Here is an 18,594-nt window from a genome sequence, read left to right as displayed (position 1 = left end):
CTTACATGCACACTTAAAGCTGTTCTGTAAGCAAAGAGAAAGATTTCAATGATGTGTTAGTAATTTTTAAAAGGTGGCATTTCCCCCTATATTTTCCAAAACTTCAAATACAACAAAATAGCTAAACAGCAGGCATGTAAATATGTGTATCTTGTCCAAAGGAACAAGCAATTTTAACTCTGCTTGCCATTTTATTTTGTAGATATATATATATTAATGATTTGTACTCTATCACTAAGTGATACTATATCCTCATTTTGGAGTTTGCTTGAATCAGTTAGAAAACTGATTTTTCATTAATCAGTTTAAATGCATTAAATACTAGTCTGTCTTCAAGAACTCATAAAATTTTTGGCCATTTTCAAGCAGGCAGAAAGAGATACACATTAACTTATGAATTTATCAAAATAGAAGATTAAGCTCCTGGCAAGGGTATCCTTTTGATAACTGAAGCAAACAAAACATATCAACAGGCATTGCTTTACAGGTAATTTTACTAACTAAAATGTAGGTGTGTTCTTATTTAGTAAAATTTCTCCTAAAGTATTATTTAAAGATGTAGTCCTCAAAAGAGATTTTACCACAAAGTGCAGGCCCTCAGCTCCCAAAGTGAGTCACATTCCATCAGAGTTAGAAGAAGCAGTCTATTCAATACTACTCAAGCCCACAAGAAAGAAAGTGACTTGTCCTTAGTGACCTTGTGAGCTATTGGAGGAATCAGTACTAACATTCAAACTCTTACTTTCTAATTCCACTATCAATCTTGGTGCTTCCCTAAATTTGCTATCAGGCAACCAAAAGCCAAATCTGTGTCATTGATAAACTTACCAACATTGTCCAAGTTTCTTGCTGCCCCTTGAAAGGAAAGATATATGTTCCTCACAAGCTTAGAAACACTCTCGAAGGCATTTTCCTCATTATTTAGCTCACCTGTGTCTTGGTTTCAGAAATGGGTAGCAGGAGCAAAGCTTTAAATCAGCACTAACCACTTTCTGGGAAATACAGTAGCCACTTGCCATTTGTGGCAAGTCTCCCGTCACTGCCCCCTCCCCGTCAAAAACACTTCTGATTCCTAAAGACCTTTTTTCCATAATTTCTTAAATCCAGTTACCAGAGGTCCCACTATCTGACTATAATAATCTTAGCGATGAAATGAAAAAAGCATCAGCAGCCAGGCTTGGTGGCTCGGTCTGTAATCTCGTGCTTTGGGAGACTGAGGTGAGTGGACTGCCTGAGCCCGCGGGTTCGAGACCCGCCTGGGCAACTTGGCGAGACCTCATCTCTACAATAAATCAAAAAACTAGCCGGGCGTGGTAGCGCATGCCTGTAGTTCCAGCTACTTGGAAGGCTGAGGCGGAAGGATAGCTGGAGCTCAGCAGGTCGAGGCTGCGGTGGCCGGGAGCGTCCACTGTACTCCAGTCTGGAAGACAGTGAGACTCCAACTCAAAAAAAAAAAAAGAAAAAAGCATTAGCACTCCACTATTCAGCCTACAGTTTTCTTTAGCTCAAATACTACTATAATGTTTTTCTAAGATGGTTTTCTTCTTCTTTTCATTGCTTTGCTTTCTAGAATCTCAGAGATCTAGACATAGTAACATCAAGAATTCCCAAAGCAGTTAGAATTTTATTTTAAGACCCATGGCAGTAGAGAAGAGATGGCTCCAAAGTGGCATTGTTTTCCTCTCCCCTCTTGAATGGGCTGAATGGTAGTGAGAATTCACTAAAGACCATAATTTTTATTTTTGCTGAGTAGATAATGAACTTTTTTTTTTTTTTGAGTTGGAGTCTCACTCTGTTGCTCAGACTGGAGTGCAGTGGCCGCTCCTAGCCACTGCAGCCTCGACCCACTGGGCTCCGGCGATCCTTCCGCCTCAGCCTTCTGAGTAGCCAGAATTACAGGCTCGCGCTACCATGCCTGGCTGATTTTTTTATTTATTGTAGAGATGAAGTCTCACCAAGTTGCCCAGGCGGGTCTCGAACCCGCGGGCTCAGGCAATCCACTCACCTCAGTCTCCCAACTTTTCTAACAGAAGCTGGCCAAAGGGCTTGCCAGCTTCTTTAGGGCCAATTCTGACATCTGGTCATGTCAGCAGACCTGAAAGCAAGACTTCTTAAAAACATAAAAGCAAAATAAAACAGATATTCAATTCATGTAAAAGATTATTAAGCTATTGAAAGGCACAGCTCTTTCTTCATTCATTCAGGACTGAAAATTAACGCATCCATTTAACCCTTCAAGGTAATACTCAAATTAACCTTTCTCCAAGGTGATATCTACAATTCTTCCACTGAAAAATAATTTGTTTCTTCCAAACTTCCACAGCAGTACTTTTCAAACTTTTATGTGCATATCAGTCAGTCACCTGGGCATAAGTTATCAAAGTGCAGGTTCTCGTTCAGTAGGCCTGAGGTGAGGCTATTTGAAAGAAGCTCTCAGGGATTATGACACCTAGGCTCACAACCACACTTCCGAGTGGCAGGATCTATAACCCACTTCTGCAAATACCTGAGGCATCCATGATTTTCCTTTTGGTATTCTAATTATGTACATATACATTTTCTCTCCTCTTCTGAATTATTAATTTCTTCAAGGAATGATGTGCATCTCAATTATCTTTTTCTCCTTCATAGCAGATTGCAAGCAGGCTTTCAAATAACAGGCAGAAGGGGAAAAAAACCAATGACAGAGATTAAGTTCCTGAAGCTTGGGCCATAGATGGTTCCTCTCTATGGAATCAAAGGTGGGCTAAAGATTACTAAATGTGAAAAATCAAACTGTTTTTAATCACTTCCTTGGTTAGAAGAAATAGGGCACAGCAAGCAATAATCTATATCAGAAAAGTTGTGATCAAAGCATGCTATTTCTTACATAGCTAAACCAGACCTGCAACTTGTTTAAAAGCTTGCAGATTTTTTAAGGAACTATCCATTCAAACAATAAGTCTATAATTAGGACAAGTTTGAGGAATATCCATTCTGAAAACAAGATAGACTACATAAAGAATCACTGAATCACCAAATCCAATGTACCTCGTACACTAAGAAATTTAGTGGGGTAATTTATGTAAGGTTACACTGTTAATAGAAGAGTTAGAACTTATATATGTATAGGTAGATAAATATTCTGACATCTATTCTTTGCACTATGCTATCTCTTGAATGAACGCGAATGAACAGACAAAGGAGTAATACCTTTCATTGTTCTTTTTGTTTGTTTGTTTGTTTGTTTGTTTTGAGTGGGAGTCTCACTCTGTCACCCAGGCTGGAGTGCAATGGCATACTCATAGCCACTGCAACCTTGACCTGCTGGGCTCAGGTGACCCTTCTGTCTCAGCCTTGCAAGTAACTGGAACCACAGGTGTGGTTCCACGCCTGGCTAATTTTTTGATTTATTGTTGAGGTAAGGTCTCACCAAGTTGCCTAGGCTAGTTTCAAACCCCTGGACTCAGGCAATTCTCCCACCTCTGCCTCCCAAAGTGCCAGGATTATAGATGTGAGCCACCGTGCCCAATTCACTTTGTTCTTAAACTATATCCCGTAAGTACATGTAATCTAAATTACTGGAAGAATAACCAATTTTTTTTAAAAAGTGACAACATGAATAAGTAACAAACACACACAGAAGTATAAATTATCAATAAATATGAAAAATATATTCAACTTTGGTTGTCATCAAAGAAATATAAATTTAAACTGAGACACCATTTTTGGTACTACAATTGGCACAGATTACAAAAACACCCACTATTGATGAAACTGTGAGGAAGTGGGTATATTCACCCACTGCTAGTAGAATATACATTGGTACAGCTTTTCAGTAGGGCAATTTAGTACAATCTATCAGAAATCCTAAATATAGGACATACCATATGACCCCAAAAATATAATTCTAGAAAAGAATTCTGAGAATATATTAGGCATTTTCAGTGAACATCATTGTAGGTATATCTTTTGTACACTTTTTATAACTGAAAAACAGGACTAACCAACACCAAATGTCTTAATAAAATAAAGTACAGTGCATTTAAAGGTTGAGCAACTATAAAGCTATTAAAAATTAAGGTATGCAGTTTAGAAAAGGTTTTCAATAACTATGGCAATTACACATCTTCTCCAAAGCTTTCACAAACTTTAAACTATCAGACACATGACTGAATTCACAAAGGGTAGTATATTGCAGTGCCTCTCTACCCTGTCATAGAATCAACTAAGGACATAAAGAGTTCAGAACTGTGTGTCTATGTCTGTAGTATCTAGAAATAGTAGACCAAAAATTCTATAGAAAAATAAGCTAGAGACATGAAGATTGTTCACACAAAAAGAAACGCAAATGGCATTTACTAATAAGAAAGCTTGACCACAGTTTTTTTTTTTTTTGAAAGGAGGATTTATTAAGAGGACAGAAAAGCTCCCATAGTGGGGGGGGGGGGGTCACTTCCATTAAAGAAGTGCAAATTAAAATACATTGAGCTATCATTTTTCACCTAACAGACTGACAAATATATCCAGTCATTTAACATCATACCTTGTTAACAAGGCTACATGGAAACTTTTTACAGAGTAATAGCGTTGGGAGATCACACAATGACACAGCCCCTATATAGAATAATTGTGAACATATTAGCAACATCTACAAAATTATATACACATTTACCTTTTGCCCTAGCAATACCACTTACAGAAATTTATCTTAAAAGTACACTCGGTGGCTCTGCCTGTAATCCCGCGCCTTTGGGAGGCTGAGATGAGTGGATTGCCTGAGCCCACGGATTCGAGACCCGCCTGGGCAGCGAGACCTCATCTCTACAATAAATAAAAAAATCCGCCGGGCGTGGTAGCGCATGCCTGTAATTCCGGCTACTTGGAAGGCTGAGGCAGAAGGATCGCCGGAGCCCAGCAGGTCGAGGCTGCGGTGGCCGGGAGCAGACACTGCCCTCCAGTCTGGGCGACAGAGTGAGACTACAACTCAAAAAAAAAAAAAAAAAAGTACACTATCAATATCATGTATATACAAGCTAATGCTTGCAGAACATTTGTAATGGTAAAAGAATGGTAATGACAGTGAATTGGAATCTACCCAGTGAGGCATATGCAGTTAAAAAGAAATAAAAAGTATTTATATCCCTACCTCTAGAATAAATTTTTAAGTTTAAAGAAAAGGTGGAGAAAATGTGAGTAATATGCCACAGTTTAGTCAAAGGGGAAGGAAAACAAATATATGCATACATAAATACAAATAGCTTGTAGATTTTTTAAAGGAAGGTCTAAAAAAAACTTTTTTATGTTTTCCTATATTAGGAGGGAGATAAGATGGAGAAGAGACAGCTAGAAATTAGACTTACCCAACTATAGTTTGCTTTATTGATTTGGCTTTGAAGGCAGTAAATTTTACATAATTATAAAAGATAAATGTTTAAAACTAAAAATTGAAAGATAAATGGAATTAAATGAACCTAACAATATATTCTGAGCTGGTGGTTAAGACCATATAAATGAAATTACAAATTTATAAGAATCACAAAAAACAAAGAATTCTAAAACCACACCATAAGGATGCAATCAGCATTATCTAGAATATGAAAAATTCTACAGGAAAGAGGATCTAGCTTCTTAAGTAAATTACAAGGAAAAAAGATGAGATGGAGAGGGAACGTAGAGGCTCAAAAAAGTATTAGAAGCGACAAATGAACCAATTGGGATACATGGACTTTATAAAGTTTTTGAGCAATCTGTTAATTTTTTTTTTTTTAAAGGAACACTCAGGAAAATATAAACACGATTCGATATTTAATGATATGAAGAAATTTCTGTTAATTTTTCTAGATATGATAATGGTATTCTGCTTTTTGTTTAAGTCTTATCCTTTAGAGAGACATACTAAGAAAAAAAAATCACCAGGGAAATATTTTAGAAAACTAATTTCCAGGACTCAGATATAACTGATCTGAGATAGGACTCAAACATCGTTTTACTAAAACTGCCACAGATGATCCTAATGAGCAACCAGGTTTTTTAAACCACTGATCTGGGGAACGTTATATCAACAAGATAAATAATGTACCTAGTTATCAATTGAACTACATGCCTCCAAAAGTACTCTTCTTGAAGAATCTGCATATATTATTAACATTAATGGCTAAAACTGTCCTCTCTGAATTCTACAGTACTTATTTTTCAATAAATATTAACTTAGCTCTCCAGCTTCCTAAACCAAGCAAACTTTTCTTGGATTTCGATACATATTGAACAAATCAAGAACAAAATTCTTTTTTTTTTTTTTTTGAGTTGGAGTCTCACTCTGTCGTCCAGACTGGAGTGCAGTGGCCGAGCGGCCACCGCAGCCTCGACCTGCTGGGCTCCGGCGATCCTTCCGCCTCAGCCTTCCGAGTAGCCGGAATTACAGGCATGCGCTACCATGCCCGGCTGATTTTTTGATTTATTGTAGAGATGAGGTCTCGCTGCCCAGGCGGGTCTCGACCCGTGGGCTCAGGCAATTCACTCACCTCAGCCTCCCAAAGGCATGGGATTACAGGCTGAGCCACCGAGCCCGACTAGAACAAAATTCTTAAGTGTTCACGCACAGGGCAAGTAGGGCTAGTAACAACCTATGGTCTATAAACATAACTATGAAGAGTATAACGAGAAAACATCAGTAAAACAACTGGAGTACAGAGTTACAAATCTCTGAACACAAGAGATAACTAAGGGTATATAAGACAACTTAATTCCAATTTAGTCTTATTTCTCTCTTATCTCACCTTTTCAAAACTCTTGTACATACCCACAGCAGAAAGAACAACGCTAGGAAATAATTACTCTAAAGGAGAAATAATCACTTTTTTAAAACTCAGCTGCCCTGGTTAGAGTGCAGTGGCACGATCCCACTTCACTGCAGACTTGAACTCCTGGCCTCAAGAGATCCTCCTGTCTCAGCCTCAGCCTCCTGAGTGGCTAGTACTATAGACACATGCCACCACATCCAGCTATTTATTTGTTTGTTTGTTTATGGTAGAGACAAAGTCTCATGATGTTGCCCAGGTTGGTCTTGAGCTCCTGGACTCATGCAATCCTCCAGCCTTGGCCTCCCAAATCCAAAGTGCTGGGATTACAGGCATGAGCCATTATACCTGGCAGAAATGATTACTTTTAATCCTCAATAAACCCATCTCAGTTGGAAAGATAGGCAGAAAAGGACTTTTAAACATATATACGAAAAAAGTCATCACATTGAACTTTTGTGTTTAGTTACCCATCCAGAAAGGCTTTTTAGGCATAGAGTGGTTTGTTCCAAAATGTTTTTGAGATCAGGGAAAAGATAGCTACTTACCCCAGAAGTTTAGGATTATGTTTCAGCTTATGAAAATTAGACTTAGTTATGAACACTGCTAAGTTTGAAAAGGTCTAGGTCTTTAGGGCAGAGGTATAAAGTACCTAAAGAAAATTATTATAGTAAGAGATTATATGGCTTTTTAAGCAGGCAATATAAGGAAAAAACGATGACTTCAACTAAGTGGAAACTTTCATTTTCTATGGTTGTATGTGGGAATAAAACTTGAGGTCTGAGAGAGAGCATTGGAGAAGTAAAAAAGTACACTGGGAAAGAGAGGACAAATTATTAGACAGGTGGGTTACTGAGTAAGCAGTTTCTATCAGTAGGACAGAATTACCAATTAGATGTTTTATAAATATGCTAACTAATACATGATTATTTAAAACCTAGGCAAACACAGTATTCAAACTGAATGTAGCTTGACCTGTAATTCTGGTTTATTAAACATTTTCTGAGGCTTTCTTTCTCAGCCCACTCATCTTTACAAGTGTTCTCCAAAATGTCTCCTAGATTTTCATTCCTTTACATTTGCTTAGAAAGATAAATATACAAAATGTTAACTAGATTTCACTTAAGTCTAGATTCCATTTGGAAAAAACTCTTATATACATAACAGGATTGGTAGATTTTCTGTAAAAAGCATGAGTTATTTCCAAATTATTTTCTCTTCTTAACAACCAAACATACCATTTAAGGAAAGTGCATCTGAAATCGTTTTCCTGGATAGTGTCTCAACTTTTCTTTCCAGTGTCTTAAGATTTTTGCCCTTTGCACTTTTCAGTAACCTAAACGTAATTTCTACCACACAACTCATAATTCGAGTCATTTTATGAATAAGGAAAAGATAAATATCTAGTGTGCTTAAAGAGAGAGTGATCACTAATAACCAGTATTATTCCAACACTTCAAGAAAAGAAAAAAATATATGAGTATAATGTAATCACCAAGAAACAGCACTATACAGAATATTTTCCTCTGTACAGAAGTCGTTCACTGTTGTATACTTATAAGAAGTGGCAATAAGGCATGCTAATAATTTAATACTACCACGTTTATACATAACTTTTAGTTTTCAAAAGTACTTTGACATTCCATGTAGATTTTTTATAGTACCTTTTCAGAAAAGGTCCTAGTGAGGAAAGAAAAGAGAGAGAGAGAGAGAGAGAGAGAGAGACGGAACTATTTCAAACACAAATATTAAAAACGTAGCGTAATATGATGGAATAAGCACTGCAAGTCAAGAAACCTGTTCCAGATCCCAATTCTGCCAGTATACGGCCTCCTGTGAGTCACTTAATTCTGTATTTTAAATTGTAAAGAAAGTGGTTCTTAATAATGTTTATCTTAAATTTAGATTTCTAAAAATCCACTACAATTAAAGTATTTTCAAATATTGTATTATACTAACAGCCCAATGAAATGTGCATCATTTTGCCACACGGATGCAGTCCTTCACTTTTGTGTCAATTTGACCTGAAGCCTGGGTCCCTTAGGCTGCAGGCTCAAGATGTACTTAGAGGAAAACGGACTGAGGAAATGTTCTCTTATGAGATGAGATGAGACTAAGGAGGTGAGGCAGTTAAGGGATGAGTGCATATCTATGCAAAAGACCTGGTCATTCTCAAATCAGGCACACTGAAGAAGAAATCTGTTTCAACAGGGGAGGTGAAGAGGTTGGGGGGAATAGGCTGTACCAAGATTTGGGAAGGCCTTGAGTGAGAGCTGTCAGGTAATCACATCCTCCACCCTTCAAGCCCTTATTCCTTAGTGGACACCAAACCAGTCTCCAGTTCCGGGTTCCCAACCAATCGCATCAAGCCACAACAGAGGGCTCTGCCAAACTGGGCACCGTTTCAGGGATCTAGAGTGAGAGTTGCACGACCCCGGCACCTGTCGGCCTCACACCCTTCCCAAACCGAGAGGGTGGGAAAGAACGCTAACTCCATCCTTAGTCCTTTCCGATTCAAGCTGCCATCAGGTCCACAAGCCCTCGAAACTACAAGAACCCCCGTACTCCGGGGTTACGGAGAAGCTCCCCTGCCGTGACCACCCCTTGCCCCCAAGTATCCCTCTCCCTCAGCTAATTCTCCAGTTCGCAGGTCCCAACCCCCAACCGTGGTTTCTCAGGCCTCGGGGACCCCGGGCCTGAAAGCGGACAGACGGATGGTGAGAGCAAAAGCAGTTGGGGGAGGGTGCACTCCTCGACTCCGGAGAAAAGATGGGAAAGCAAGGGCACAGACATTAGTGTTCCCCCTTCGCGAGGGCGGGAGGTCGTTTGTGCGTCTGTCGAAGGGTCTGTCATTCCCTCACTCACTCACCAGGAGCAGCAGGGAGCATCTGAGGTCGGGTAGGGATAGGAAGACAGCGGAATTCATGGTAATGCTGGGGTCCGCGGCAGGGACAGGCGTCGGCGGCTGGGACTGGGCTGGGCTGGGCTGGGTTGGGAAAGGGCTGGGCTCCGAGAGCCGGCGGCAGCGGAGGATCCTCCCGGCAGCTGCACCTCGTCCTCTCGACCCGGGCTCCAACAGCGAACACCCGGGACAACTTCCAGAGAGGCCTCGTACACCCTCCCTTCCGGGTCCTGCCCTCCTCGGAGCATGCCGGGAAATGTAGTCCTGCACCGTCCTCACCGAGTCCGTGATCGGATATGTAGAACTCCCCTTCCCATTAGGCTCTCCGCCCAGGTCCACCGAGTCCTCCACGCGCGCGGCCCTGTGGGATAGAAAGGGCGGGGAGGCGGGTGTTTCTAGAGGACGGGAACTACAATTCCCAGAAGGCTGTGCGGTGGAGAGCCTCGGGCGGCCTTCTGAGGGGCTCCGCAAGCTTCAGCGTGGCGGGATCTGACCCCGCCGGGTGTAGTGTCCTGGCCTGGCAGGAGGAGCGGCCCGGTCCGGGTCGCGCCTCCTGGAGCCGCCCCCGGGACGTCAGTCCTGGCGGAGGCGAGGGTGAGTAGGAGGGGGCCTGGCTGGGGAGGCTCGGATCGATCCGTCTGCACCGCCTTTGGCCCCTGCCGCCGGCCTCAAGGCTCTCTTGGCCTAGGCTGGGGCCTGAGCCTCCCTCATTGTCCTCCTCGCCTGCTACCTCTTCTTTTTGCTCTAATTCCTGCATTATAAAGTCAGAGCCACCTCTCAGGGTCTCAGTTGAATGAGCCTTTGCTTTATCTCTAATTGTCTCTGAGGGCTCATGTAAGGAGTAGATAGATAAGGGATGGTAAGGCACATTGCAAACTGGAAAGCTCAGTGCAAGAGTGATTGATGCTAATGCGCGGATGACTCTTACAGGATAATTACGAAACTCCTTAGCCAAGCAGTCGAGGATCTTAACCTGCCCCCTGGTAGCTCTCCAGCATCTTCTACAAACACTCAGCCAGGTCCAAGCGCCCACACGATCTCTACTTAAAGTACTCAGCAGGCACTTACTTTGCGCTTTTGTGGTTCTCCTCCCTCCCTGCCTTTGCTCCAGCTTTCCTGCTGTCCGGAATGGCTTTACTCCCTAAGAACTTCCCGAACAAAATCAGAATTAGTCCTAATCAGAATTACCCGTCATTCGAGTGTGACTGCAGCCCCACTGGTTTTGTACAGTTATAACGAGAGCATTTATTACACGGTTTATTTTATAATCAGTTAATGATGATGATACCTTTGCATTTTGTGCACTTTAACAAGGTGGTTTTCATCTATTTTTAAAAAGATTCAGGCCGGGCTCGGTGACTCAGCCTGTAATCCCAGCACTTTGGGAGGCCGAGGCAAGTGGATTGCCTGAGCCCTCGGGTTCGAGACCAGCCCAGGCAAATTGGCGAGACCTCGTCTCTACAATAAATCAAAAATAAGCCGGGCGTGGTAGTGCGTGCCTGTAGTTCTAGCAACTTGGAAAACTGAGGCAGAAGGATCCCCGGAGCCCAGCAGGTCGATGCTGCGGTGGCGGTGAGTGTGCCACTGCGCTCCAACCTGGGCAACAGCGTGAGATTCTACCTCAAAAAATAAATAAATAAAAAGATTCACAAAACATGAGTAGTGCTAAAAAAGAACCCTAGAAGATGGCTTTCTTAGGTTGGCAAAATTAGATAGTGACAAAGCTAGTACTCTTTCTTAGGTCCTGTGACTCCTACCCAGCACTCATCTCTATACCACTCACCTACACCTCTGACAGAACCCAAGTACAGTTGAAATGGGAAAATTTTAAAGAGCAGAGACTCATGGGTATGAACTTATTATTTTAAGCAATTAAACTTTGATCCTGCTTACCCTTTGGACTTAGCACTTGGCCTGTGATCTTTCATTCAGTAAACATTTACTGAGCACCAACTGTATACCCTCTACTAATGCTAAGTGCTAAGAAATATGGGATGATACACACATACACATACACACACACACATATAGGCATCCCAAAAAAACTATACACATTTTAAGAAATGTTATCTATGTATTCTTTTCGAAGTTGAACTGAATCACAGTAGCAATGTATACTATGACGTTTGCTCAACCGTGCTTCCCCCATTTTCTTTGACTGTCCTGCCTGTCACATGGTGACATTTGCATTCGTTTGATTAATGCCATCTTTTGAGTGAACATCATACTTAAAATGTGTATATATATTTTTGGCACCCCCGTATATACACATGCATAATAACTGCAATTTAATTTTTAGTGTATTTTTCAAAGGATATAAAGAGCTTTTTGTGATTCTGATATGCCTAAAACTCTGATTACTTACATTCTAAAATGACAGATCTTATAGTGCAGAACAATGCCTAGCACATCGTTGGCACTTGGCTTGTTGAATAAATGAATATAATTCATTCTTTTCATTTTTTATATTATATGGAAACCCAGAGGGCACACTGCTTATTATTTTTTAAATTCATTTTAAAGATGTGGGGTACAATTCAGGATTAGATATACAAATGTTCATTATGCAGGTACCCTTGTTGATGAGGTGTGCCCCACCCCCTACAGTTTCCCACTACTGCCAATCCCTTTCTTATAGTATTATAATTGTTCAAGGTCTTGCTTATGAGTGAGAACACATGGTATTCAGTTGTTTCTGTGATAGATCACTCAGTATTATAGACTCTAAGTCCATCCAGGTTGCTGCAAAGTTCGTAATTTTGTACTTCTTTATGGCTGCATCATATTCCATTGTGTATATGTACCACATTTTTTATTCAGTCCTCTTTCAATGGTCAGCTCTCAATGGGCAGCACAATTGGTTCTACGTTTTTGCTATTGTGAATAATGCTGCAATAAACATGCAACATACTGCTTATTATTAAGTGCAATTATCTTCTACCATGTTTCCACCTCCACCTCTGTTTTGTATCTTCTCTCAAGTGACTTATTAATATAATCCTGCATATGACAGTGGCTCTTCTGACTTGACAGACATGCTAAGACATGACAGAAGTATCTCACAACACCCTCTTCCTCCAAATTTTCTGCCAGCATGTTAACTCAAATTGTCAGCAGAATACATAAAGAGCTGACCTTTACCATAATTAAGAAAATATTTTTTCTAAGGCAGAATTTGAACCAATAGTCTTTGTCAATGTACTAGCTCATCAGTTCTAACAAATTTATTTTACAAAACTTCCAGATTTCCAGGATTAACAGATTGGAACAACATGCTTTTTGGTGAAATTAGAAGAGGACTTGCCCTACTCTCATGGTACATTTAACTAGCTGATTAATAGCTGTTCCCTTTAGATAAGTGTGTATGTATCAGTTTGCCATTATCCCATGTGTCTCTACCTTTCTTACACTTGTAACCTCTCTGGTCCTTATAGGCATTCAACTTGGTAACCTGGATATAGCATCTTAAGTTTAGGATGGATGTTTAAGATCACTGATATAATTACCTCTCTTTCCTTCCCATCAGATACTTAAATTCATGCTGCATTTCTGACATAGTCCCCCTCGTCTTAAACACTCTTACTGTAGGAAACTCAGTATTTACCTACAGAACTAATGCATTTCTAAAAGATTTTTACAAACCACAAGAGAGTACTAGTCAGAACAAAATTTTCCCTAATGAAATATCATTATCCTAATGATATGGTATTCCAAGTAAGAGCCTACGGCCAAGATCTTCATCTAGGTATATTTTCCTGGTGGACCAAGAAAAGAACAAATAAAAATTTCACTCTTGTGCGCATAAGGGAAAGAACTAGGTAATTTTTAACTTAGTGCTTAAATCTAGTTAATTCTGACTCCACAATTAAGTATGCATTATACCCTTTTTGTGGCTTGGTCATCACCTTTATTCCCAATATCAATTCCAATTTTAAGTATTATGTAGAATTATATTATTTGTATTAACTTAGAAGTCACTGTGACTTATAAGTCTGGTGCCTAATGTTAAATATTGATCCTTTTTTTTCCTCATATATGGTCTTAGGAGGGTCCAAGAAGTACCTAGACCTTCCATTTTTCAGATGAGCAACTTGTACAAAGGTCCCCTAATTTGCTACATTATGGCAATTCTAGGACTAGGACTGTAGATTATTTTGAATCCTAGTAAAATATTTCTAGTAAACCATATTTGTAACTTTCCCACTAGGAACTGGTGAGACAGGTTTCAAAGTGTTTCCTGCATATATTTATTGTCTAATTCATTGTTTCAGGTCAGTCCAGTTGTTGAGAAGACTATGAACAAGTCAGAGAACTTGTTCTTTACTGGTTCCTCATTAGCATCACAGGTTCATGCTGCTGCTGTTAATGGAGATAAGGGTGCTCTTCAGAAGCTCATCATAGGTAAGTGGTCCCCTTTAATACAGAAACTTTAGAAACAACTCTTTATCCTAAGGAGGTTTGTTAATCTTAGTTTTAATTTGCAATGCACTCACACATTTTAATGGAAATATATTATCATTTATATGTTTTCCCAAGAAAGAAATTAAGTCCTAAGACTTAAAAACATGGATTAGGATGAGGTGAAAAGTACTTGAGAAATTTCTATGTAGTTGGCACTGAATCTAAATATATATTCTAAGGTATAGAGGGAAATAATTCATCTTTATGAAAACAAATATATGAGATAGTAGATAATGATCTTTTAACATCGAATATATACCCAAAGTACTGGAGTATACAATTTAATTTTTAATGTTTTAGAATTGATTCAATATTTTCCCTATCTTTTATATGTATAAATGATATATAAAGGTTCATTGTAGAAGTCCCAGAAGGAGAGAACAAAGCAAATAGATGAGAAACCATATTCAAGGACTAAATGGCTAAGAATTTTCCAGGATTGTAAATACTGCATATTCACAAGTTCCAAGTTACAAAGAGAATAATTAAAATAAAAACATATATTATCTGTAATCTTTATACACACCAGGGTCTGGTGACATCATGACTGACAACTTGGACTACAAAATGAAGTCTAAACTACTTGAACTTTCATGCCTGTTTCTTCAGAATTTGTTTCATCCTACTTTCCAGTTTCTCCAGGAACTTCTACTGATGAATCCTAACCTCTGAGTAGGCGAGAGGTTGTTTCTATTCCCTAATGCCATGGACTTTGTTTTACTTTCCTTTATTCATCCTGTTCCCTTTTCTCTTTTCTATCTGCTACCCTTCTTCTCTGTTAAACAAACTCCTACTCGTCTTTAAAGACAAATCTATTTTACCACATATTCTGTGAAGATTTCTGTGTCAGAGAAGTTACCCTCACTTCCCCTCAACTACCTTCATTCATTGGAACTTGACATCTTCTACCACCTCTAAATCACTCAGACATTCCACCATATATTTAAAGTTCTTTTACTTTAAGCTCACTTACTAATGAGAAATAATAGTTTTTCAGCCTCACTAAGACCTCTAATTCATTATCTTATCTAGTTCCAATCATCAATTTCCTTCTGTTATTCTCTTCCTCCCTACTCAGCCCTGATTCCATGGTATATTATTAAAACCCTTCTCCTGGAAAAATTTCCTTTTTTCTTCACTTTCTGTTGTACTTGGCTGTTGCAATTCCAACTCTGGATGGACGAAACCTATCTACTCCTGATAACTCCTGAGCAGTTGAACCCAGCTAAAAGATTGATAGCACCCCAGATTCATGATTACTCACTTCACATAGCACTTACTGCTATTCCTACCACGTTTCTCTATAATGAATATTTCATACCTTCCCACTCTACCAAAACCTGACTACCAATTCCCTCATCTCCATTCTCATTAATGTGCTATACTTGCTAAAGTTGAAGACATTAAGTAGAAATTCCCTCATCATTCAGCATGATATCAGCCTACATATGCACCCATCTCTTCTCTTCCTGCTAATAGATGCATTCTGTCCCCTCCTGTCTTCTTGGGGACCTTGCTCCTTTTTACTACATCTCTCGTTCTGTACTAAATTCTTCCCATCAACATTTAAATATGTTCTATTGTCTTCGTTATTTAAAAATTCCTTTGCTATTTCTTCATCCCCTTCTGGGTATTACCTCACAACTGCATTAGTACACAGGATAAGCTGCTACAACTGTAACTTAAGATAGAGGTATATTTCTTTCTCATAATGGTACACTGGTATGTGGACAGTCTAGGTTGGACAGATATCTCTGCTTTTACAAAACCATCTAGGGATGCTGCCAGGGCTTGGCTCTGCTATTCTTAACTTAAGGCTTCCATCTCTGGGTCAAATATAGGCACTTTCGTTGTAGCTGTAGCCCAGTCAGCATGAAGGGGGAAATGAAGAGTCAGTAAGCAGGTGGACTGGACTTGGACACTGCCACACCTAGAACAAAAGAAACCAAAACAAAAAGCATTTCCCTTGATAGTATTATGCCTAGCTAAAACTCAGGGTGCTCAACTTCTTAAAAAATAAAAAGAATGGACAGGAGGGCAATTATTGCTCTCTCTCACAAAAACCAAGCTTCTTGAGCCAACTGCACCCATTGTCCCCACTTGTTTACCTCTGTCTACTCTTTGATTAAAAGAAAACAAAGCTTATTTTTATTTTGAGTCATACATACAGTCAGGTACACACAACTTACACAATTTAACAAATAAATATAAAGCAGACATCTATATAACCACCACCTATGTCAAGGAACACAGCACATTGTCATTACCCTCAGAAGCCCCTAATGCATCCTTCTCTCCCCACTACAGTAATTTGCTGTCTTAGCCTTTATAGTAATGATTACATTGTAGTTTTGCCGCTTATGTATACATCCTTAGACATTGTAGTTTAACTGTGACTTTGGCCTTTTTAAAATAAACTAAACATTCCACATTCAAAAATATATGTACATACATATGTACATATATATTTGAAAAATATATGTACAATTATTTCCTTTTTCTGCTCAAAACTCTTTGAGTCCCATTATACTTATCCAATTTAAAAGGCTACGTGTATCTCTTTCCCTCTCCATCCCTAGCTTTCACCACTCTTACTAGAAAAACTTGCTTTCTTTCAGTGCCTCAAACCTGCCAAGCCCTTTTTCATCTTAGGGCTTTTGCCCCCCTTCTCCTTCTGACTAACTGTTAGTCATTCTTCTGGTCTCACCTTTAAGGTTACTTCCTCTAAGAGGCCTGCTGTAACCATCTACTCTCTGTTAAATCTGTTCTTTGTATTCCCCTTGGCACTCTAGGTTTATTCCTAGACCTTGTCTGTGTATTTATGTGTATGACTATTTTAATGTCTCTCTCCTCCATTGGCTAGAGTGGCCTCCATGAGAGTGGACTGAGTCTGTTTGATTAATTTACTATAGTCACAAAATCCACCACAGTACTTGGCACATAGGAAATGTTTGTTGAAGGAAAAATAAATATTACAATCATTCTTTAAGTATCTTTCCTTTCAAATAATCTATATTCATCTCGAGGGCCAGGACAGAAAATGAATTGAGTTGAATTAAATTGCATTGAGAAGCAGGTTGGGACTAAATTCCCTGAGGAAAAAAAAAATTAAGTCAGAATGCCTGAAGAAAAAGTACCACATAAAATGAATTCAATAGTATTCTTTAAAAATATTATTTAAAAAAAAAAAACCTGAAAAGATAAGCAATATGTTATAAATTTAAAACACTTATATTTGTAGGACTCAGTCATACAAATTAATTATAATGTGTTTCATCATAAAACTTGCAACCTTCCTATAATTTTGTATCCCCAAAGAGAAAGTCCCTAAAAACTAAAAGAAAAAAAAAAAATGATATTAAGCCAGTATAAAGCTGCTACATGTATGTATATTGGTTTCCTATGTTTTCTGATTCATTAGTGATTGAGGATGACACTGCTTATCTTGTAAGAATGGTGCCATTATGTCTTCTGTGCAGACAGTAATACCTTTGCTGGGTGATATTTTCCAGCATTTATATATATATATTCATACTAAAATAACTGATTCATCTTAAATTTCAATATATTTAAATATCCTTTTATGTAGCACATGTTTGATGATCTCTAAATATATACTATTTCTCTTTTCTAAACTGGTGACATAGTACTATAGATGAATTTTTTTTCTTGAATCTTTGTTCACCAACTGCTCAGTGAATTCATTCACTTTAGCATTTTCTAGTTTCCCTTCTCTGTTTCCATGGAGAAGTATGTCAGTGATGTGTTTGACTCCATGGAAACAGATGAGTGTCTCTTTCTACATGCACAACTAATTAAATCGAACACTTTCTGTGCTGCCCATTGTTCTGGAGGAGAACTGAAGCAGCCTTCCCTGAATGAGACATCATTTCAGTAGCAATTCTTAGTGTTTAACCTAATACAATGGATTAATGTTTCAACGTAATGCACAAATTCCTATATTCAGTTGTATAAAGCTTAGTTCTAGGCCCTAAAAACATAACCATACAAAGAAAAATCCTTATATGGTTACCATTTATAGATAATGATAATTTTTTTCTTTTTACAGTAAACTCTGATAATTTGAATGAATACTAGAGATAAAATTGATAATATTATTTAGTAGATTCATTTTTATACTATACTATACTATACTATACTACACTATACTATACTATAGAATAGATGTGGATTTTAGAGTCAGATAAACCTGGATTTTTAATTCTGTCATTTATTAGTTGTATTACCTTGACTAAGTCACTTAATCTTTTTAAATCTCAGTTTCCTCATCTGTAAACTATGGATTATAATACTTCATTTGTATGAGAGTTAAATGAAATAATGGCAATGAAATAACTAGCAAAGTACCTGACACATAGTAGACAATGAGTTATGCCCTATTACTATTATTGTTATATCAAGTTGGACTTAGACTAAAATAATCAAGTATTC

The 18,594-nt window shown here is 38.6% G+C and overlaps 1 protein-coding gene across 2 annotated transcripts in view; it reads right to left on the bottom strand.

The window, feature by feature from the left end:
- ERP44 (endoplasmic reticulum protein 44) overlaps positions 1-9,899 on the bottom strand; it is a 113,182-nt gene extending 103,283 nt beyond the window's left edge. Inside the window, exon 1 of one of the 2 annotated variants that reach the window (XM_008059508.1) lies at positions 9,649-9,899. In XM_008059508.1, coding sequence (XP_008057699.1) covers positions 9,649-9,705 — 57 coding nt within the window. In that variant the 5' untranslated portion in view covers positions 9,706-9,899. The remainder of the gene's footprint in view (positions 1-9,648) is intronic. The other variant, XM_021713108.1, reaches the window with a different exon arrangement.
- Positions 9,900-18,594: the final 8,695 nt, after the last annotated feature.

This window comes from Carlito syrichta, unplaced genomic scaffold (assembly GCF_000164805.1).
Source record: "Carlito syrichta isolate Samal-C Ts95f unplaced genomic scaffold, Tarsius_syrichta-2.0.1 Scaffold304224, whole genome shotgun sequence".
In the NCBI taxonomy this organism is placed as follows: domain Eukaryota; kingdom Metazoa; phylum Chordata; class Mammalia; order Primates; family Tarsiidae; genus Carlito; species Carlito syrichta.
Note: the sequence above shows the minus strand (reverse complement) of the source record. Positions and strands in the feature narration are given on the sequence as shown.